The 23,788-nt window shown below is 36.7% G+C and overlaps 2 protein-coding genes across 8 annotated transcripts in view; one reads left to right on the top strand and one right to left on the bottom strand.

Annotated features, from left to right (window-relative positions):
• The window catches only part of sept9b (septin 9b), a 115,741-nt gene that overhangs the window by 79,458 nt on the left and 12,495 nt on the right, over positions 1 to 23,788 (top strand). Inside the window, exon 1 of one of the 6 annotated variants that reach the window (XM_038276668.1) lies at positions 14,042 to 14,191. The exons of 4 other annotated variants lie outside the window; for them this stretch is intronic. Coding sequence is in view for 1 of the 2 variants with exons in the window: in XM_038276667.1 (XP_038132595.1) it covers positions 14,964 to 15,126 (163 nt within the window). In the remaining variant the exon portion in view is untranslated. Of the gene's footprint in view, positions 1 to 14,041; positions 14,192 to 14,948; positions 15,127 to 23,788 lie in introns of those variants that run through there. One more of the 6 variants, XM_038276667.1, reaches the window with a different exon arrangement.
• On the bottom strand, positions 4,704 to 7,580 carry LOC119777682. Of its 2 annotated transcripts, none has more exons than XM_038276671.1 (2): positions 7,223 to 7,580; positions 4,704 to 6,567 (listed from the first exon to the last, which is right to left on the bottom strand). In XM_038276671.1, exon 2 carries the CDS (start codon positions 6,564 to 6,566, stop codon positions 5,073 to 5,075), a length of 1,494 nt encoding a protein of 497 aa, XP_038132599.1. In that variant the 5' UTR covers position 6,567; positions 7,223 to 7,580; the 3' UTR covers positions 4,704 to 5,072. The 2 variants fall into 2 exon arrangements, with proteins under 2 accessions (XP_038132599.1, XP_038132598.1); XM_038276670.1 differs by lacking the exon at positions 7,223 to 7,580 and adding an exon at positions 7,064 to 7,210.

Raw genomic sequence — 23,788 nt, 5'->3', positions numbered from 1 at the left:
ATGCGATTATCAATGTGAACTTGATTGGCAAACCAGTATAGCAGCTCCAGAACATTTGTGTCCTCAGAGAGGGGGCAGCCAATCAGATCTGTGATGGAGTTCAGACTTCTCTGTGCAGCAAACACCGAGGTCAGAATGAAGGACACAGCAACACAGAAAGTGTTTATTCTTGACATCCTTACTCCTGTGGAGAAATATTTCTCATTATTTATCCATGCTGTATTCAGTTAGTTTAGTTAACTATTTTCTTTATTTAGATTAAGACCTGCTGCATGGTGTGCACTAAAAGATATTTCAAAATACCTTAATTTAATAAATATGTGAATAAAGCAATTTGTTATAAAGCTCTTAAACAGAAGTGAAATTTTAATCTTTGTTTAAACCAAGTGACTACAGTACAAAGAAGTGTATCTATAATGGAAGAGGAACTTTCAGAAAGGAAAACATGCTGATTTATAACACTGCTGGTCTAAAACTTCACTACGTATAGTAAAAAAAAAGATTTTCATTTCTAGATTACTTGTACTTCTAGAAGAAGTATTAAGAAACTTTTCTTATCAGAAATCAGTAGAGCTTACCTTCGAAGTCAACTTTCGTAAGGTCTGTAGTTGGTGTCTGAGAGTGATAGTTTCTCTATTTTTTCCTTCTTTCCGTTTCATACAAAATGAAACCTAGTGAGCTATAGTGACGTGCAGCCAGTGGGGTAATAGCTTTGCAAAAAAAATACTTCCTTTAGTCAGAGAAACTGGATAAACTTATTAATCTGCTGTTTTAATGAGAATTTTAAAGAGCAAAAACGTTAGACTTGGTCTACATAAGTGCCACTAAGCCTGTTGACCTCTTATAACGGTTGTAAAAAAATAATCTTAGAGTAAAGTTCAGGATAAAAATGCAATAAAACTCATTTACAGTGGACTTCTCTCTGCCTGTCCTTATTTCCTGTAACTCTTGGTCAACCAGGCAAAACGACTTGAAGAACAATGAATTTAATATTTTCTTTTCAAAATGTTATCCCATTTTGTTTTCCTTTTTACCATTCAGTAATTGTCTTTCCAAGTAAGGATTTTTTTTTTTTTGCAAGGTGTGAAAACCTTGAATTAAAAAAAAAAAAAAAAAACATATATCTGTAAAAATTTGCACACTGTTCACCTAACTCTTTTTGTATGAATCATTTCACGATATATTGCGAAAGGATGTCAGTTATTCCTATCATTTTTATGGCTACAGTTGTATAAAATCAACCAAACAGGGAGCAGACTGCCTCTACAAATGTGTGATTATTGGGTAATGCTTAGGAGCTTAGTGTATTCACTGATTGGATGAAACCTCTAGAGCAAATTTTGTCGTTAAGTGGTAATATATAGAAGATAAGCAATTGGAGACTGACACAATAGTACTCAATGGACTTTATGCAAAAGGATCGACCTTCAGGGGCTCAAAAACATCAGCACTCAACTACAGATTGCTTTACTTAGAGCCAACAGAATTGACCTATTTTGTGGTTGCCATGTCCTAGAAGATTGAATATTTGCACACACTGGTTTATAAAATCCCCAAAAAACACTCATAAACCTTTTAGAAGGGTTTTTTTTAGCTAGAGTTCAGGCTTTTATAGCTACAAACAATAAAACAACATCATGACAGTTTTTTTTTTCTGCATGTGATGAGTAACAATTCTCGGCATTATTGTGCTAAAGGAAAAAACTAGAAGATTTAATCAATGTTTTTATTTCTTTATATCAGTTTATTTCAATAGACAGTAACTTAAATGATCCAGAATGGATCAATAAAGACCTCATTCACCCCAAGAAGAATAATAAAACCATAGAGACTTAACTATTACCTTAACAGTACTGTGCACACACTTTCTTCCTTTTTAATGTTTAAATTAACACCATATCAGCTATTCATCTTCCACACAACAAATCTTAATACAGTAAAACATAGCATTCTAGATTATATATGAGCATTACTACAGTTTTTAGGTCAAATCACTGTCTTGTCTATAGTTTTGGTCCATCACCCATCTAGTTTATTTTTGCATTTGTAAATCTGACCACTTCAGGCACGACATTTGTAAGTCGACGCAAAATCTCTAAAGTTCTGAAAATATTTTATGAACGCGGAAAAGTTATTGGGTGATGGATTAGGAGTAGACAGATTATGATCAATAATTTTAAGATTTTTTAATTATCATCCTGCTGGATTTGTTTTCCTCATTGTAAAGCCCCATATCTACAATTTGCATTAGTTGTCAGGTGTTTCACTCCATTGGTTATTTTCCACCATGACCAAAGTAAATTCCTAATGCGATGATGATGATGAGGAAGAACATAACAATACAACATACTGTACCACATAAACACCAGTTGCATTCATCTTGATTTGAATAATGTGTAGTATTAAGAGGCCTGTATCCTTGTCTGTTAGAAAATATCTGCAAAGGAGTCGATGCATTTCCCAAAGGTCCTGTTCCAGTGCTCTCATCAGAAGAGTCCATGTCATTAGTTGAATGCCTCCTTAAATCTCTTAAAAGGTTGACAGTCACTTGATATGTATGATCTGGATCATAAGCTGATCCCTTACTATCATTATGCCGAGTGATGTAGACTTGGTCAATCTGTCTGTAGCCTTCTCTGACTCTAAATATTATCCGAGCTTTATTCCATTGAGGACTCCATCCCTGGTCATCAGCTACACAAGATGGTAGAGGTGTTGAAGTTTCCTTATTAATGTTACCGACTGTGTAGTACTGGTATCCTTCAGGCAGTGGCTTCAACAGTCTTTCAAAGTTTCCATAATGATGTGATCCATAGTCTGACTCTGGATCAAAAGTCAGCTCTATGATGTTGTTGTTCTGAATGTTACCTGCATTGGCAAACCATTCAAGCAGTGCTAAAATGTTTGTCTGTTCATAGAGGGGACATTCTTCCAGCTCTCTTCTGGAGTTCAAATCTCTTTGTACGGCGTACACTGAGCTCAGAGTGAGCAACAAGGCTACACAAAGGCTTGAGATTTTTTTCAGCATCTTCATGCCTTTAAAAAAACAATTCAAAACATTAGTTTCCATCCACCATGCATTTTATGTTTAGATTCAGTTTGTCTGTGTCTGTACTTTACATGCATAGTCCCTTGAATTTGTGGCTGTTCAATATATTGCAGATATGGTGTCACACCAATGTATTTTTATTAATAATGTCGCAAACAACATTAATGTAAAAAAGTTTAATGTTGCAAAACAACAATGAAAAATTATTAACCCTTAGAATACCAGGTGATAGCCTTGCCTGGACTGGGTACAAATCTTAATTCTGCTTAATTTAATTGACAGATAAACACGTGTGCTTGTTTAAAACCAATACAGAGAGGATAAAAGAAATGTTTATCTACTATAATATTTATCAGAAAAAGTGTTAAATCTTAATGAGTCAATAACTAAAGGAGTTTACCTGTATAGTCAGCTCCTTTCTGATCACTGATGTGTCTGTGTTAGTATCTGTTATACTTGTTGTAGCAGTTTGTCTCATTATTTTTGACGTCATTCTTAGAAAAGAAAACTAAAGATGCCAATGTGGTTGGTTGGACAGCGCAACACCTAAAGAGGAAAACAACATCCAGGAAAGGAATGTTGCTCTGTTCTTTAGGTCCTATTAGATAAATTAGAACGTTTCATTACATTAGTTTGTTTCAGTAATGCATCTCTAAGCATATTATTTAAATTAATAACTGAAAAAATGTGGGCTCATTGAAAAGTATGTCTTATACCTGCTTAGAGATTTTTTGCAAATTATCATTTTATGATAAGACTCCTCAGAGATCTGATTACTTGACTGTACATGTATGTATGAATAGTTGGCATGTTTTTCTAAGTGGTTGAGTAAGAAACTGGAATTGTAGGTGTTGTCTCCAGTAAATGTAATTATAGCTAACTTAATGGCCATAAAACTGGCAGCAAGGTTCTGTAAATTAATGCTGGGGAGTATTATCTTTTCAAATATTAAAAAAGAAGCTAACATTAGCATAGCCAGTCCTGCAAATGGGTTGGTCAACCTAAGGAGGCTCAAACTGCCCTGATAAAACAACCTGAACCCTATGCTTTACAAAAAAGGATGTGAATTTTAGATTTTATTTTTTTATAGAATAAAGTGTGGATGAAAAAAATATCTGTTGATGCGAGTCCAGGTATTTAGACTTTCTGTAAAGTAACAAAACATACTTTACCTTGATGAATACTACTTAATTTTTATTGCTAGACTTGCCCATTATGCTACAACAAACAAGTATTCTGCAGTTTAAACTATTTTATAATAGGTTTCTGCTTATACAACGTAAAGAGTTTCCATCACAGTTGTGTTTGAGTTGGAGTTAAAGGAGTGGTAACCAGGAATTAGGCCTTTTTTCCTTGTTAAAATGTGTGTGTTGGTGTTTGGCTTCATTTAAATTTTGTCAGAAAATCAGGTGTTTGAAAGTGGCTTTGTTTCTTTGTGTGGGCTCTTTGCTAAAATTATTAAAAATGTTTTAATACCAGCCATACGCAAAGCGTTTCATAGCCCATGCATTTCTTAATGTATGATCATGAGTTCTGTTAAAATCCTAAAACATTCAGAAATGTTTTGTTACTTTTATGTTCAAATTGGGCAAATGCATTAAGCAATTAACTCTGTATTATAGTAGAGAAGGTATTTGTTTGTGTTACAAAAGATATATTTTTCAACCAGATTCTGACTTTATTTCTGTGTTGACAAAAGCACTTCACACAAAAAAGGACAATCATGAAACCCAGTTCATGTGCACATATTTGCACAAAATGTAACTTATCTTGTGGCTGGATCTTCCACACACTGCGCTTCAGCACTTCTGTGCACACATGCATATGCAGAACTTAAACTAGTATTTTGCAATCAGTGAGTGAATGTTTTTACAGCATGAGATTATCTTTACAGAAAATTTTATTTCTGCTTCTTGTAAATGATTATCCTGTACAAAATGATTCAGAATACAGCACAAATAACAGCTTTGTATAAAAAAAAATTCAGTGCAATATGATTGTCTTTTGCTCTTTTGTTGCAGTCTTATTCTTTCCAGCATGGTGTGCGTGCTTTCTCTACATCACCATTCAATATGAATCTTGCTTGGACTCCTGGAGCAATCTTCATACTTGAGTGATACTCAAAAACAAAACTATCTGGACAGTCACGCGAATCTGCTCGTTCAAATTTCTGTGCCCATTGCCACTGCCACCATTCATAGTTTCTTGTACCTTTATCTTCAGAGCTGTAGAAGCCAACCCAGGAGTCTTTGAATTTCAACATCCAATCAATGAAAGAGGTTTTCACATATAAGCGAGCACAAGCCTTGCCGTCCTTTACAAACAGTTGCAGGCTTGCTTTGTAGCCTGTTATGCTGACTGCTGCTGTGGAGTTCTTAAACTCTGGACCTCTGTTTATCTCCTCACCAAGTCGGGACCAGAAACAACATAGTTTTGTCCTTTCATGAAGCCGGACCTGCAGGCCCTCATTCAGCGGTACTGATGTATCGTAAAAGCCTGATCTTGCATTTCCAGTAGACTTATAAGTCAGTGGTTTCTCCCCTACATTATTGCTATAAAGTGCAATCATCATGCCTCCTCTATAATCATCTACTGGAGCTTTTTTCCAAATGATTCTGGCTTTTCCTCCTGAACCTGTCACCACCTTAAGTGTTATATCATCACATTGAATCTGGGGGATTCTAATGGACACCTCAGAGTGTCGGTTAGGTCTAACCTCTGGGATATTGACAACATAATCAGGTTGTGTGTTTCTTTTCGTAGAAGGCTGACGTCTGTTGTCAGGTTGCTGGTTAGAGGAGTACTTCTCCTGGATTACAATGAACAAGAATAAGCCTAGACAAGCAAGGTCACCCCATGAGTTTCTAATCATCCTAAGTTGGGAATAATCAGCATTGCTTCTGAACTGATCTCTGAGGTTTGTCAGGGTGTTCAAGTCATTTTCATTCACAGAAAATTGCCGGATCTGTCTCAGAAGCCTAGAAGCAACCTGATATGTATTAACTGGATCATACCTTGTCCCCTGATTATCAGATGTCTCAAAATGCTGGGTGATGTAAACTCTATCTATTACGTTCCTAACTTGCCGACCCACATTCTGCTCCCTGACTCTAAATATGATCCGATCCCTGTTTCTGCCTTCATATTCAATTCGTGGATGAACCACATAAGGTGGGAGATCAGACGACGCCTCTTGATTGAGATTACCCACAGTGAAATATCGATATCTGATGTTTCCAAGAGGTAATTGATCCAACATCCTCTCGTAGTTTCCATAGTGATGTGATCCATAATCGCCTTGATCTGGGTTGAAGGTTAGGCTTATGATGTTGTTATTGTCAATGTTGACTTCATTGGCAAACCAGTGCAGGAGCAAAAGACTGTGTTTGGGCACAGTTGAACCAAAGTTGAGTTTTTTAAGATCATTGATGTTCTGAAGCACTTGCACCGCTGATGCCGAGCTCAAGATCAGTAGTAGAGCCAAACATGAACTCTGAAATCCTCCTGTGAACTTCATCCTGTGAAAACATTTAGATTTTTAAGAATCTGGATTAAGTAACCAAATTTAAATAATCAAATGATCTTGCTGTAGCAGTGGTATCTATTCTGTTACTTTATTTATATAATCTAAAAAATACAGTAATCTTACAGTAAACAGTAATCTTACAAGATAAGAAATTTCTCGGACAAAAGAAATACTGTTTTCAAAGTTTCAATGTGTTTTTCTTTGCATTAATTGCATAGAAAAAGATGTTAATTGTATAGGTATTTGAAAATAAAAATTTCTAAACTTGATGATTTGAAGAAAAAAAAACAGGATTTTTTTTTTGTGTCTTGCAGAAATAGTGATGCAATCCAATAATATTCCTCTTTCAATTCAGCATTTTGTTTAAAAAATTTTGCCCTGTCAAAGAAAGAGCCTCTTGTTAGAAGATAAAATTCTCGTTTTTAACAAAAGGATCAATAAGTTCAATCAACTATAGATCAATTTATAAATCATAAAATTGCACTTACCAGTTAGACATAAACAAAATGTTGCTTAATCTACACCATAAAGGACGGGCTATTCCAATGGAATCAAATGTTTGGTATATCTTTAGAGTTACAGTATTTAAGAGTATTGCCTCTTCTAAAATAACAAATTTTTTTCCTTAATAAAATAAGAGCTCTTACCTGCACAGGGCTGTTTACGATCTCCGTCTGAGCTCTGTGTTTGTGTGCAGCTGATGTGACTTCCTCTTGAGTTTCTGTTTCCTGGCTAATGAAACCAGATCTTAGGTTTTAGATGAAAGCTGTAATGGGAAATGTGGCAATATTGCTTGTTTTGATAGGAGATCGGGCTGCTTTAAAGCCACGCCCCTGTGTTTTCCAAAGGTTTGCTCTTAGACCTTTGAAATGATTAACTATGTATCACATGGTTTTATCAGATATTCAAATATCATTCTTCTCATTGGATTAGATCAACGTTATGCTGAAGTTTACCGATTCCCCCACTTTTACTGATTGTAGTGTTTGGCTGGTGTGTTATTTGTTTTTGAGTCGGGACGGGGAGGTCGTTGTGGGCGGGAATTCATAAAGCTCTTTGCAGCCTCTTTTACAGTTTACAGCCCTGCAGCAACTCCTCTAGATGTCAGCAGGGGGTGCTCTCACACAGGTCGCTTTTCTGATCCCTTTAGGGTATTTAACTTGTCAATGGCAATCATGCACAGTTTAAAACAGACAAAGGAATCGTCTTTCTGAAACCTAGTTCATGTTTATAGCCTTTTTTTAGTTTTGAAGTTGATCAATCATTTTCTTTTGACTGGTCCCTCTTAAAATACTCTAAAATGAAGAAGAACTTTTGAATTTCACAAGAAATGAAGGCATGTAACGCCTCCAGAACAACACAAACAGAAACTTGGTCTTCTGCATTACCTTGACTAATTTCTAAATGTTTTACCCAAATTTTAAACCCAAACAGTTAACTGGTTAATTTGGGATGATACTGTTTTTTTCTTTTTTTTTTCTCAAGGAGAAACAAGTTCAGCCTTATTAGGCTGTTAGGTAGGTTAGACACACAAATACACTGAGATACAGGCGCAGTTAAATTTCAGTTAATTTCCTGAATGGAGGCTAGCTATTCCCCTGGGGCAGGGCAGAAAAAGTGTAAAATAACACACATAAAGGAAATATTTAGTTTCTCTGTCATCACCACCCACAGGTTTCACATGGGGAGCCCCAGAAAAACATCCATGAGATGAGTGTCATGTAGTAAAACTGTTTAGAAAATGTGCCTCTCATATACTCAATGCAATGTCAATAATATAATTAGTAATGATATAATATAGTAATAATATAATATAGTAATAATATAGTCTATAAAATAGCAATAATCAACATGTCAACATGCTATGTAGAGCTGATCAATCCAAACCAAAAATCTCTCCTTCATGAAAGCAGAGAGCCAGTGTTAAAGGGAGAAGTACAGTCTGCTACACATTTTGTGAACACAAAGCAAACATGGAGAAGGTAAGATTAATTTGGTTGCAAGTTGAAAAACTGATGCCAATAATCCTGATTACACCATCTTATTATAAAACATGAAGGTGGCTCAAGCATAACACAGCATTGCTTTTCTTTTGAAAGGACAGTGCGACTGGTCAGAGTTGATATAAAAATGGAGATGAATATTGGACTGGTTTGAAAGCGAAAAAAGGTTAGAGGCGCCAACAGTCTATAGATTTGGGTGAAGGTTCACCTTCTTGCAGGGAAACAACCCAAAAGCTACAGTCAGAACCACAATGAGATTGGATTTAAACACAGATTCCCAGTTTAGGTTTGGAGCTAAATCCTAATGATGGTCTGTAGCTAGAATAAATTCACATTTAGAAGCTCTTGATTGAATTTATTTGGATATCAGCTATTCTTGCAAAGAGGAAAGAACAAAGCTTTCAGTCCATAGATGTGAATTACCCCAAAGTACATGTAATTGCAAACAAATTTCCCTCTGCACATTATTGACTAGCCTTGGATAAATACAAATGCATGTAGCAGTTTTTTTTTCTTTGAAGAAAATGTTAATATGTAATTTCCATGTCTCTTTTATGAACTAATTTATGTTGGTCTACAACAAAACCCTCAAATAGAACAATAAATATAGTATGATTTTAGAGGGACAAAATTTGAAAAGTGAGTTGCTAGGGATTGAAAATATAAACAAAAACAGCCAGAGCCAGAACATGCCTTGATTTTCCTGCACAGGAAAACAGAACTGCTTGTGTGAAAGGCCTTGAACACTGCAATGAGCTCTGTTAGGGGTCTGCCAGGCAGTCCTATGCTCTGCCTGCCTACACATGACAACATCTTGGCTCAGACATGTCCAAACTCGTCAACCCATGACACTGACTTTCTGTTACTGTATCCTTTTGCCCTCAGAATGGGGATTTTAAGTCCTTAAACAGAAAATTCACACCAGAAGAGTGTTTAACAAGGAGTGCGCAAGTTTTGGGTTGGACAAAGGACAAATCGCTCTCTCTGCATGCATGCAGATTCACACAGAAGACTGCAATTTAACGGTTTAATTGAACATATTTGGAAAATAAAATAATCTGTCAATATTTGCAGGCTTTGGTTTAATCCTGAAGTAACTGGACCGAGTTGTTGTGACTTTAACAACAGGGTCAAATTGAGGCTGTGATATAAGACTAGTATTTAAAACAGAGTCTACATTAGAGTCGGGACCATAAGCAACCTGATTTTGATTCATTCATGCTTTCAACAGCCATGCCTTGTGATCACAAAAAGCACATGCTTAACCGCTCTGTTTCCTTTTAATAGTTAATGTTTTGATTTGGCAATAGTTTTTGTTGGTTTAACTAAAACTGTTGTGATATTAATAAAGTAAGTGGAAGAAGAAAACAATAAATCCTTTAGAAATCAGGCAAAAAAAAAGCAGCACATATGAGGGATTAGTTGGATTAATCTAAATAATCTTTGTAGATATCGGCATTAAGATAACTAGGATAACTATCGGCATTAAGATAATAGTTTGCATGCACACAAAGATTGCACAAAGCAAGAAATTTCATTAACAAAAAAAAAGGTGCAACTAGTCTTATAATTGAATAGTGCTTATTTAGCCATGTCTGCAGAAAAATTTCTGTCAGAACAAGGTTTAAAAATCCAACAGGATTTCCCCCTTCACTTTTCAAACCTTAAAAGAAGGAGAGCAACTTGTAAAACTGTCAGGTCTCATCTACAGTTTTAGTGCCTCCAGTTAAATGTTTTATTAGTGTGTTTGTGTTAAGGTGAAGTTTAACTTCAAAGAGGAAAGACTAAAAGACAGAGAGCAAAACATTTTTCAAGTAGGGAGGCTTCACTATTGGGAAAATTGAGTTGTTTTCTATATTGTGTAACATCAGGAGCTGGTTGCCGCGGGTGATCTGTTCCAGGTTTCTTACCTGGAACAAATCACCTGTGTTGGTGTTGACTTGTGTGGGCTGTACAGCATACATCAAGCATTCAATGTAGATTAGAGGAGCTTTATTTGTTATAACAGGTATGCACATTCTTCTTTTTAACTATTTTTTTTTTTTGTTTTTCAGGAGCATGCCATTTGCAGTGCAAGTACTGCCCTGTAATGTATGTTTCTGCATGTTTAGAACTATGGTTACATTCATACTTATGCATAGTTGGAAGTATAATTATACTTTGGAGGTATACGGATGTCTCCCTTACCTTTAATTACACAAAGATGCACCTAAGGAAATATAATAGTTTGTTCAAACAATGTAAAGTTCCTGTTAGATGACAGAAAGTATGTAGTTCATGTAATTTTTTCCCCCAGCTTTTTATTTTCTTGTTTTCTTTCTGTAAATCTGAATTATTGCTTCCAACAAAATGTTTTCTATTATAAATGTGCAGTGGTGCACATGTTGAAATACAGGGGTGTATTTTTAGTTCAAATTAGATCTTTAAAAAAAAACTGTTTTCTTATTTAGGTCCGTTGATCTCTCTTTTCTTCTACCTGAAAGCATTCACAGCATTCACTTGATTAAGGCAAGTAAAGGCAGGTGTATTTATGTAGCACATTTGGGGGGCAAGTACGGTTCAACCCCAAATCTTATCACAATATTTTGTGATACTAAGATAATTACGAAAAAAGTGATACTTAAAAAAGCCCATTACTTCTTCACGGTCTTTCTTAGGTATCTGTATGCTTGTGACTGCATACCACAGCCATCATAGCCCCCCAATATTAAATAATATTTTCAAAGAAATCACAAATCAGATTCTTCAGGACACTAGTTGCATAAAGAATTATGATTGTTAACACTAAACATCTTACTGTAACCGCAAGTAATCATGTGTTTTTAAGTTTAAATCCCCAATTAAAAAATTATGAGAAGAACAGGAAAAAAGTAGCAATAAAGATTCACCCAGTTTTTAGTTTTTAATCAACATTGATTCTAATTTGTTTGGACAATATATCAGAATTCTTATTACGACTAGAAACTTATCATGAGAACGATACCATATCATAAATTTCCATCCATAGTAGCAGGTTAATTGAGAGTAGGTCAAGACAATTAGCATGCATGAGAGTAGAAGTAAGCATTTTTCCAAACAACAGTAACAGTAAAGACCTGCTTTTAAGGTCATGAAACAATGTAAACCTGGATTGAAAAATCGACATGCTTATGGTTAGTACAAAGTAAAAAAGAAGTAAAATAAATCGCAATTGTTGATTTTTGGCAGTCTTTCAACCCAAATTCACAAAAAACAGAAACTTCATCATACACAGAGAAATACAATACAGTGGCTTAAAGGTAATTAAATAATTAATAAATATTAATAATTAAAGATAATAAAGGGAATAATTAAAATTATTAAAAAAAATTAGAAATTCTTGTCCTTGTGCTTGTCTTCTGCTTCATCCAGGACTGGGTTGTATGGGTATCAATCTCAGCAGACATCTCCTTCAGGTCCTCTGCGGAAAGCCTTCAGCATTTTAGGGCCAGCCCAGAGACATAATCCCTCCAGACTGTCTTGGATTGTCCCCTGGGCCTCCTCCCAAAGGGACATGTCCCAGTTCCTCAGCCTATGTCTAATAAAGTGCCGGGCCATCCTGCATAGAATGCTAGTTTCAGTCACTTGTATCCAGGAGGTTGTTCTTTTGGGCATGGTCCAGATATCATGACCATATTGAGAGCTTTGCCCTTTTCTGCTTTTTCGGATCCTGACATGATCCGAGTCCAACCGCACCGAGTTGCTTCACTCTGACAAGGCTCCCTGTGGAATATGGTGCCAGACGGAAAGCATGGTGAAGCCGTATCTCGGCACTTGTGCACCATTTTCACATCCAGTGGTACCCCAGCTTTAGGGTTTACAGATTTCTGAGCATTTCTACCAGATTAGTGTATCTAAAGAACTAATATTTGGTTCTGAGCATGGAAAGTAGACTCGAACCAGATGGCCTGAAAGGTCTTGGTGGTTAATCCATTGAAAACAAGTCTGTAATGTATTGTGGAGGCAAGCCATTAAGTGATTTATAGGTTAACAGATGTTTTTTTGGTCTATTCTTGGGGATATGGGAAGCAAGTAAAAGGACTTTTGAAGCTTTAGTAGTAATACTTGTGTTTAGCCAAGAAAGAAGCTTTTCTTGAATTTTACTAAATTTTGAGGGAAACTTATTCCAGGGATGTGCTATAGCTCCCGGGCCACGGTTTGGTTGCCCCTGATGTAGACTTTTTTTGGAAATTTTGGAATATATTGACCTCAATATTGGCTCCTAGAAACATATAGTTTCTATTCACTTTGTTTTAAAGTTAATGTAAGCCTTTGATAAGAAATTAGTCAGTTGTTCTTATTTCTAACATTTATGGAGCTAAATCGGTCTCAATTTTCACAAATACACATATGTGATTCATATATGCACAGGATAAGCTCCGCAGACACGCAGCAAGATTCACGCCAGCATACTAAATTCACACATGCACAGCAGATGATTCGCCAAAATATTTCTGGTCCATAAACAATAATAAATCAATTTACAAAGTATCAGTGGTCTTTAAACTTACTGCGTTTGTTTGAGGATTTTTGAGACTCTGCTGACGTGTCTCCATACACAAATGCATTTTTTTTTATACAGGGGATGGTTTGCAACCAATCCGGTGTTCTGTCAGCTCAGCATGCCGCGTCAGGCCAGCATACCCTTAGTAATGTGCATTACATAGTTTCCTCTGTCTCTGCTCTCCTTACATCCAAACAGACAATTTATTTCGCGATTTAGTCAGGTTTTTGTCGTACTTTGTGCATAAAATAACAAAAAAGAATTTCACAAACACCTTCACATGTGTGTATTGGTGAAAATTGAGAACATTTTTTGCTCCATAAATATTGTCTGTTCAAGAAATTTCAATTGAACAAGCCTTTTCTATCATTCCACAGTATAAAATAAGTGAAGTTTTTATGATTCATGCTGGTATTGTATCTGGTCAATATCAGTATTGGTCAATAATCAAAGCTGCAATATCGGTATCATATGTGAAATTAAGTTTATATTTGGACACACCTTATTTTCATTGGCCTTAATTTTGTCACCGATTCTAAAAAAAAGTCAACTTTGATTTTTTTCCCATGCAGTAAAGCATTAATTTTTTTTTTTTAATGGATGTTTAGTGGCTTTCAATAATTGGAAATAGTCTCAGTTTTGGTACAGATCGTGCTTTCTAGTACGGATCGGGTAGTGACAGAGCTTACAGTATTGTTTGATCTGTTTATTAAATGAGTGGAATAAACTGAAGCAGACCATATTAGATAAGGTATTGGATAATCCTGAGAGTTTAGAAGAGGAATAATAGTTATTACAGGACTGTGTAGACACACCTACATTGTCTCTGCTCCTGCCTAGACTCTGCTCCTGAGAAATAGATAATGACTCTTTGTTTCAGTCCACTCCGATTTATTTTTTTGTTTCTCTGGAGAGGGGGGGTTGAAGGAAATGGGTGGATCTTGATGCTTTGCATGCTGAGTCACATGGCAGACTTGAGTGGGAGGGCCAGGCAGAGATCTGCCACAGCAGAGTCCAGCCTCTCACTGCTGCTCTTCACTTCAGCAGGGGACAAGTCTTTCTCACACTTGCGCACACACATTTTACACACGGTAAGTGCTTCACACGCTGGCAGGGGATTGCTTGTGTACATGTATGGGAGTGTGTGTGGGGGTTTCTAAGAATTCTGTTGGAACTGAGTTTTTCTCCTGCTCTGTTTTTCTTCTGCCACTGAAGTTGACGTCTGTTTTGGTTACCAGGTGATGAGTGATTTAATAATGTTGCTAGAAGCATTGCCATCTCAGCCTCTGCTTTCCTGATGACTCTCTGTTGGTTTGCATGTTTAGAAACATGGCTTTTGAGGCAGTTTTCATGCCTGCAGCCCTAAGGTCCATTCACATCAGCTTTATGGGAAAACTTGTTTTTAAAAACAGACTTGGACAAATCTATATTCCTTTCTAAGGCTTGCTTCTTTATACTTTCTTTTTTAAACTCCTACAAACAGTTTTGCAAAGTAAACAGCAGAGTTGATCAGTTTAGTTTCATAATAATAATGGTAATAAAGAATAGACAATTATTGATATTTTCCTTACAGAAAAAAGTACTAGTATCTGCTTTAAAGTTGAAACAGTTTCTTTATTTTTTGTTCTGAGTTGATTTGTTGACCCTCTGTCAGATTAAGTTTCCCTTTACATTCATTGTTGCTTATCTGCCTCACCTTTCTGCCATTGTTGTGGCAGTGGTTTCTGGGCATCAGCTTTGTCATCCCAGGCTTTTATTGTTCACTACTCAAATATGGCCCTGTCATAAAATCCAACCGCTGGAAAAGGCCAACCGCCCCTAACCTTTCTAGAGAGTCGTCAGCCTCTGCTTTGCCTCAAAGGCATGCAGTGCGCACACTTTTACACACACAGGACTGTTGAAAGGAGCTCTGTTGTGGCCTCCAAGCATTGCCAGGCAAGAACAGACCGTGGCCTTTTACCAGCAGTTAATAGGACCCGAAAAAGGTTGATTTTTACCTTCTGTGTCTTTGTGAGCAAGACAGTGGGTGAGTGGAGTTGGATAATGCTGCCTTCCTGGAATTTAGTCATGAATTAGCAATGCAAAACATTTCCTGAATACAACCTGCAGTCTGAAATGATAAACTGATAACGTTTAGATTTTATGTCCTCTCAGTGTACGTTCTATGTGAAATTTAAACAGTTTTTTTTTTTTTTTTATAGTAAGACTGCATTAAGAAATACAGATATTAGTATAGTAGCATTACCAACATAGGTCACGTGTCTGTAAAAAAGTTTTTGGTTATGACTAGGATGCAGACCTTTAGCAAAGTACATCAAAAACTGCATCAAATGTATAAATATGCAAACAATGTCAACCAGGCATAGGTTGGTGTTTGATGCAAAGGTATATTGATCTAATTAATAAAGCCCTTTTAATAGTTGGCAAACAAAATAACTGATTGACTGGCACATTCATTTTGTGTTTAAAGCATAGAACAGCAAAGCCCTTGCTTGTTGCTGCACACTGTTATTCAGCTGGCTGAAAGCTCTGCCTACAGGAATAATTTGATTCGATCTGTAAGAAATCTTTTAAAAAAATGAAAAATATAGACTGGCATTGTTTAGAAACTAAAGAACACACAGCTCATCATTCATAATAATAAAACTGGCTGCACAGCATATCTGCAGTCTGTTACTACTTCAACTATGAAGTTGAAGCAGGTTAGTTATTTCACTATAAGGAGCAGAAGCGTTTAAAAGGGCTAATATTCTTAATGATAAATTACTTTTACTAAACTATTTCTACATTTAGCAGGCTTTGTATCAAAGTCAATATAATGATTATGACTGTAATCAGTCTTGATTTAGCAATAGCAGAAATCCTTAATGCTTTTCCTATTTTGTCTTAGAATTTAGATTATGTTTTTTTTTTTTTTTTTTTGAATGTTTTGTATAAATACAATAAAACCTTAAGCTGCCATGTTTGTACTCTGTGTTATAACAGGAATACTTATTAGTAATTACCCATGCTAGGTACAGTATAAATGATGTGGTCTGGAAATTGAAAAAAACCTTTTATAGTATACCATCTTTCAAGGTGTCCAGATTGAAACTTTAATTTGCACAAATCTGATTCTAAATAGGTTAAAAACATTTGAACAGCATATGATGACCCAGAGATTTTTCTGTTTAATTGCGTAGTAATACGACTTACATGATAAATAGCTCTGTGTTGGAAAACTCTGGATGTTGTCTGAACGCACTCCTGACTTTTGCATGTGGGTCAGTCACAGTCCATAAATACTGGTCCTGCTAGCTGTACAGGACTTTGATAACAACCGTCGGCTCCCGTATCTAGATGGTTGTGAGCTGCAGAGCCTAGAGACTTTACAGATTACATAGTTCACAAACTAGAAGGTATGTGCTGTGATTGAGTTATCTATCCTAGGTTGATAAACACATTCCTGTTTGGGTTTTTTTTTGTTTGTTTTTTGTTTTTTTTTTTGTTTTATCTGTTGTGCACATTAGTGAAAAAAACAGCTCTTAGGAAGCTCTTTAAAATAACCTAACCTCACCTTCCTCACCGCAACAGTGTTTGAGAACAAACGCCTTCTCCATTTTAATTCCCATTCATTTACATGGAGTTGTTCAAAGCCACTCTGTCACCACGCAGACGCATTTGTCATTCTTTTACTGTAGTTGAGGTCTGCTGTGTGTGAGGACAGAGGTCAGGTTTCTAATCCCCCAGGCCCCATGGATCCATACTTCCTCAGGCCACCATTTCACCAATACAATTTGACTCAATTATTAAGATAAACATTACCCCAGCCAGGCTAATGACAATAACATCCACTGAGCAACTATCAGATATTGGCATGCTGTTGTTTTAATTTAGCTTGTCATACAGGGGATGTTGGATAAACCAGCTTTTGGGTTTTAATTATTATATATTTTTTTGCTTATCCTGCTTATTTCAGCTCGCCACCTCTGTTGTATAATTTAGTCAAAATAAACTGTTTAATAAAGCAATTTCTCAAAATAATATCTGATTCTCTGAAATTTCAAAGGCTTTTTAGAATGAAAACCACTGAGACTAAAATAATTTTACACCTGCATAGGTTTTTGTGTTGGATGTTGTAAAGGAAATCTTAACTTGGTTAACGCCAAGGGTACCTTTTATCTTCCTCAAACCACCTGCTGTATGTTGATGTGCAGACCCGCTTTTCCCAGAGGCTAGCCTAGTGTGTTGGGAAGAGTAGTCTTGGAGATAAACTCTCATAAGCCTGTGTTCATTAAAGAAGCCTTACTGACAGTTTGAGTTTAGTACTTGTTTGATGAAAACTTTGCAAGAGTTTGTTAGCACTTCAAATTGCCAAAGTGTTTTCACTTTTATCAAGTTGTCTTCAAGTCCTCTTTGCCAGTCCAATTTTGATATAATGCAGAAACATCCAGAACTACATATATGGTAACAAAGAAAGATGTTTGAGTAGAAGTTTAGCGCAACTTGCCTTTTCAGTAGCTTGGGGCAGGAAGAAGGTCAATAACATTAGAAATCCCCAAGTTTCTAACAGGATATTAATGTTTCCGAAAACTTCATTGAGTTAAATTTCAAATGTCCTTTAATTTTTATAAAGAAACTACCTTGAAATTAAACATTTGCATTAGTTTCCTAAGAAAAAACACAGTTTCCGGAGCAGACATGTTCGATGGTCTGTGCCTGAAGGTCAATATCTAATCTTCTCATTTTGTCACAACATAAAATGGTACCCAAAATACTCAGCTAACACTAAGAGAACTAAAACATTTACGATGATGAAAGAGATGATGAACAAAATATCCAGAGGCATGTAAATGTAAAGGAATGCCTACCATGGAAAAAAATATTAATGCATCTAAGACTTTTAAAACCTAGAAATTGGATTTCAAAAATAAGATTCCTAGTAACATATTTTGCTCAATATCTGTTTATCAGCTGTAATTAAATAGAAGCTGGTAGACATTAACTCATTATCTTTTGTAAAAAAGTTTTTTTATGTTTTACATAGTTTTATTATTTACAGCTAAATCAAAAACTTCCCTTTTTGTAGCTCTGTTATAAAACAATGTAAAGGTTATTTAATAGTTTAAGTGGGATAATTATCATTAGAAAGCTATGAGACTCACTTTATATCTGCTTTTGACTGTTTTTTGTAAACAAAAATGTTATGGTGGTTTATATTTATTGCAAGAGCATCAGAAAACCTTCAATTTAAGTTATTCTGCTAAAACATTTCTTTAGGTTACATACTTTTGCAAAGTATAGAAATTCACTCCACTGCATTTATGTGAGGAATGTCGTTCTGCAGTGGAATTGCTTTCCATAATTATAGATGTTGAGATAGAAATTAAACAAACAAGTTTTGGATTGGTTTGTCAGTCCATGAAGTTCCTGCATGCACTCGTGCAGCTTCGTACATTGATGCTTACTGAAGTTTCATAATGTGCTCGTTAAACCTAAAAAATGCTGAGAAATCCATTCCTTGTGAGCATCTTAATGTCAGAGGGAGCTGAGGAGACTAGAAAGACAACAACTCTTGTGTACCACCACAGTTTGGAGACCGAACACATTCCTCTGGCAGTCCAGACAAACTTTTAGGATCCAGCTGTCATTACAGAAATTAGCACCTCTTTTAAAGCATTGCAGTAGTTGTTTGCGTGCTAAATAGCTACAATTGAAATGCATTGAAGTAGAACAAAACAGATTTTATATGTGATCCAGGGTCCAGTATTGGATGACATGATGTCCGGCTTAGATCCTGCTGCAGGGCAAAGAGGACATGTCTTCCTTGTGCTGAACGATGAGGACTATGGGAACTCAGCTTTGCTGCACAAACACACTGACTATAATAACTCAACAGACCCTGTTTGCACCATCACTGCTTCAATTTCCTTCTTTCATTAAAGGAGATACTGTCGAGGATAGAAAGTGTTTAAGTGTGCATGTTTGCCTGTCCTAAACCCAATGTTGTGGAGTATAAAACTGATAAGGGCATCTGCTGGGTTTGCAGCAGCTTCTCTTTTTATCAGAAGTGCAGGAAAAGTCCAGAACTTGAATGTTTTGGATTTTTTTCTTTGATCGTAATTAACAGCAGCCCACTATATTTTCAAGGTTAGCTTTGGGATCCTCGTCAGACCCATTCCATGATTTCATACTGTCCTCTTTTGTCATGTTTGAAAATGGGAAAAAGGCAAAGGGTTTTCAATTAGGCACATAAAAAATATTTTAGCAGATAAGTTATCTTTTGTTTTTGACTAAGAGCTCCATACAATAAGTGGAAAATCCTTCTGGGTTACTCTCTTTGAAATTAAAAATATTGATGGATGCATATGCAAAATAAATAGAAGTCACTTGTTTGAAGAATACCTGATGTGTAGATTATTGTAACTATTTTTAGCAGTGGATTAAAGCTGAAAACCTAAAGTGTCAAAGATGCATATAAGGAATTTTTATGACATCTATTTTTGAAAGTATGAGATTGTTACAGTCATGCATTTGCTCTCCCCGGCCATCATTTTGTGGAGGATTAGATCCCCCAGTATCTCTCTTTATGCCAAGGTAATTTTAGTTATGAATGACAATGAGCAAACATCCAAACTAAGATCTGTGGCTAGATAAATGGTTGATAAATGAGTCGTCTTCCATATGGAGCTTTGAAACATAGATGTCCACAGCATGAAAAAAGTGAAATCAACCACTAATGCCACTGTAATCATCATTATAAAAGAGAAGTTTAACAAATAAATTCAAATGATGACATTTTCAATGCTCAATCTGTAAAGGCATGGCCGTTAGACAGGATTTAAAAAAAATTTCTTATAAGAAAAAAAAGTTTTAGGTTATAGAAAAATAGAATAGAAAATCCCTTTACTGTCCCAAAATGGGGAAATTGTGGTGTTAAAACAGTATTGGATTATAGCAAAAGTGGTCACACACTGTGTAGCTTAAAGGTACACTATGCAACCGGTGTTGATTTTCCAGCGAGGCTCCCCCCAGAGGGCGAAAGTAAAAGTGCACTGTCGTAAATATGCTCAGCTGTTCTCCTGGTTTCTCCGTCAAGCCAGGCGCGGTTGTTTTGAGCTTAGCAGCGAATGACTAATGCTGCGTTCACACTGGACGTAGCTGGCGCGACAGAAGCAGCGAGTTTACATGCAAAGTCAATGGTTGACGCGCGTCAAGGCGCAGCAAAAGGTCCCGCGGCGCGTTTTGAGTAGCAGGCGCAGCACGTCTGAGCAGCTGAAGCAGCGCGTCGGGTGCGTTTAACGCAGGGAGAGAGACACAGCGCTGATGATCACTCCTCTTAAACAGTTTATTGACGCCTAAATTAACTTAAAATGCAAAAATCTGCCGGCAGAATATGCAGTTTGGATTATTTAGATGAAAAACACCTACCAGCTGCCGCGGTGAACCGCTGCTGATGAAGGGATCCATACTGTCGGCGCATCCCTGGTATGTGGGGGTCTGAGCGGCTCCGACAGAAAAAATATTGAAGGCAGGATAATAATCTGAATGAACTGACTGCACTGATTACGTTTTCAGGTGTATTTTCTCACTTAAACACATATTAAAACTACTTTATTCCCACTGATCACAGCAAATATAGTGAAGCTCCGCCCAATGCGCCTCAGACACACTTTTGCACCGCGCAGCCAGAGCAGCAAAGCTGCTTCAGCCGCGTGTCAGAACTAACTGGTACAAGCAGCAAAAAGGAAGCAGCAGACGCGATTTTGCTGCGTGAACGTAGCATAACTGCACAAAGATTGCCACTGTGCCAGCAACGAGAATGCTTTTAACTGGGGGCGTGTAGCAGTTCTCGCCGTAAAGCAAGACTGACTCTCACGAGACTTCTGAGCCTGTGGGTGCGGGTCGGTGCTCCTGCAGTTGCAAGTGCAGTATTTCCCCCACAGACCACCAGGGCGGCCGAGAATACCTTTGTTCAACCTGAAATGACTCATTTAATCATCCATAACGTTATGGAACACATTAATTAACTGAAAAATGTTGCATAGTGTGCCTTTAAAGTGAATAGAAATAACAGAATAAGTGACGCAGTTAAAAAAATAAAATAAAAGAATACTCTACTATGCAGAGTTTTTTTCAAATATAAACACTCTGTTTCTGGAGGATAAATAATCAATATACAACTGTGGACATTTTTACGGCATTGGATATATGAAAATAGCAACAGCAGAAATGTGTTGATGAATCAGCATGAATGTAACAACTTATTGAGGTTGTTGGGAACAGTGGTGGTTATAGAGTCTTAGAGCTGCTGGGAGAAAGGATCCGTGATAACGCTCCATGATGCATGTATTTAGGGTTAATACAATTATTGTATTCTTTATATGTTGTAAAATATTTTTGTTTGCGTTTTATGTAATTTTTACTTTTTTTTTTTTTTATTCAACTAGGAAACCCTTCCGATTTAAGATCTTATCTTTTTAGACAGCAGTGTCCCCAAAACACTTTTTTGTTTTTTCTAAAAGTGTCTTGAAAAAATTCTATTTCACCTTAAACTTTTGAATATTTTCCATCCATCCATCCATCCATCCATCCATCCATCCATCCATCCATCCATCCATCCATCCATCCATCCATCCATCCATCCATCCATCCATCCATCCATCCATCTATAGTCTACACCCCCTTCTTTTTGCAGTCTTATTGGGGAGCTGCTTCCTTTCTTCCACAGTAATTGGGTGAAACTCAAGAGTACACCCTGGACATGTCGTCATCATCTCATAACAGATTATTTGATGTTTTTATTGCAAAGGAAAGTTTTCACTGGTCTTCATTAATGATAAATGTGTTTACGCTATTAATTAAAAAAAAACAACTGGACTACAGCACTATCATACACCAGAGAACACAGCAGAAGAAGCATGATGTTGGGGAAAAGTTTGGTTAAAAATATTCTTATCCCAGAACATTTTACCAAAATGTGGTCAGTCTTTCATTTAAAATTGGAAAGAATATGGCACATTTTCATGCAAGCAGAGAAATGATCAAAAAGGCCTTCAGGGGCACAGCGATGTCTCTACAGGAGCTGTAAAGCTCTACAGCTCAGGTGGGAGAACATGAGGGACAGCTATTGATTGTGTCCTTTTACAAATCATGCCTTTTCTGTTGTAAAACCAGTTAACTCCATGAAGGATCCTGTTTTCTCCTCAGAATTACACACTGGGTTGTTTTTCTCAAAGAATCTCAATAAAACCATTGAGGCCTGTGGGTTTGCTGTGACAAAATGTGGAAATGTTTGAGGAATGTTGACACTTTTTGATGGACAAAAATAATCAGGCGTTTTCCTGACCCATCCTCTCTATGAAACCTCTGCTTTGTTCTCAGAATAAAACATTTAGATCCATTATGTCCATCTAAATAAAATCTAAGAGGCCCACAAATTGCATCCTGCTGTTGTAAAGGTTTCCAAACAAAGCAGACACTTTATGGGATGAGAGTTTTAAGGATCCAGTGGGTGACCCTGTGATTTACAAAATCTCTGTGCGTTCCAAGTTTCCAGTCTGTTTCTTACACTGAATTCCTCTCTTGTGACTCAAGCCAGTTTGTAGAGCAGGTCAGAGCACTGGTTAGTCATGAAGGGGAATAAACTCAGCGGGCTCTTTTCCATCCTAAACTGGGACACGACCTCTGACCTGCTTGCTATGCTGTCAAGATCAACACTCTGAGCAGCTGCATTGCAGCTTGGTGATCCGCATTGCCTCTGTACTTATATTGAAGAGACTGCTTGATCAGGTATTTGGTAGCTTAAAAAGATTTGGACGTGAGCTGAAATGTTTGTTTGAAATAAAGTTGCATCTCAGTTTGGAGGTCTGTAGTTAGTTAGTGAGGAATGCCTCAGGCCCGAAAGTGGAATAAATCACTAACATGGCTGTCCACAGTCTTTTCCCTTTTTCTGCTCCCCTCCTCTGTCTTAAATGTTTTCCTGTGTCCTCCTCCTTCCCTGGCCTTTATCTTTCTCTTCCTCAACCCCAAGAATTAAAGGTCCACTTCCTTTTTCTTCTTAACTTGATCTCACCGTCGTCCCCATACTTCTTTCTTCATGCTCCCCCCTCCCTGCCTTTGTTTGCCTTCTCTTAAAGAAAAGCTTTGTGGTTCAGCCGACCGCCGGCTGTATTTGCAAAAAGCAGAGAAATCTGATACTGCTGGAGGCAAACAAGAAAAACTTTAGTGACTCTAATAGAAAACATAAATGCAATGAGTCCAATGAGTTTCTTTGTGTTTTCCACTCGCTGGGATTAGTACTCTTCTCCTGAAACCTTCAAATCAACTATTTTATCAATAAATTACATTACAGAAAATGAAGAAGAGAAAGCAGACTTGTTGATAAATCTTTAAACGTTGATCCCCATCTTAACTTTTAAGATTAAGGCCTCCAATATTACCAAATACACCATGCTCTATAACAGAGCAAAAGGGCGAAACTGAGCAACTCTGCTTTACTCTGTTCAGCCTTCCTGTTATCTGCTGAAAGTCTCTAAACAGTCGCATAAAAGATACGTTTAGCCATACAAAGCCTGATTCCATTTAGGTATCTTACTAAATCTCCCAGCTTTCTTTATATATGAAATATATCAGAGATTTTGAGTTTACCCTTAAGAAACAATTTGTTAATTGAAAGTGGAAAAGCTGTGGTTTTGTGTTCATAGATC

Source organism: Cyprinodon tularosa, unplaced genomic scaffold (genome assembly GCF_016077235.1).
Source record: "Cyprinodon tularosa strain WSP-4 unplaced genomic scaffold, ASM1607723v1 ctg126, whole genome shotgun sequence".
NCBI classification, from domain to species: Eukaryota; Metazoa; Chordata; class Actinopteri; order Cyprinodontiformes; family Cyprinodontidae; genus Cyprinodon; species Cyprinodon tularosa.
This window is presented reverse-complemented; position numbering and strand designations above follow the sequence as displayed.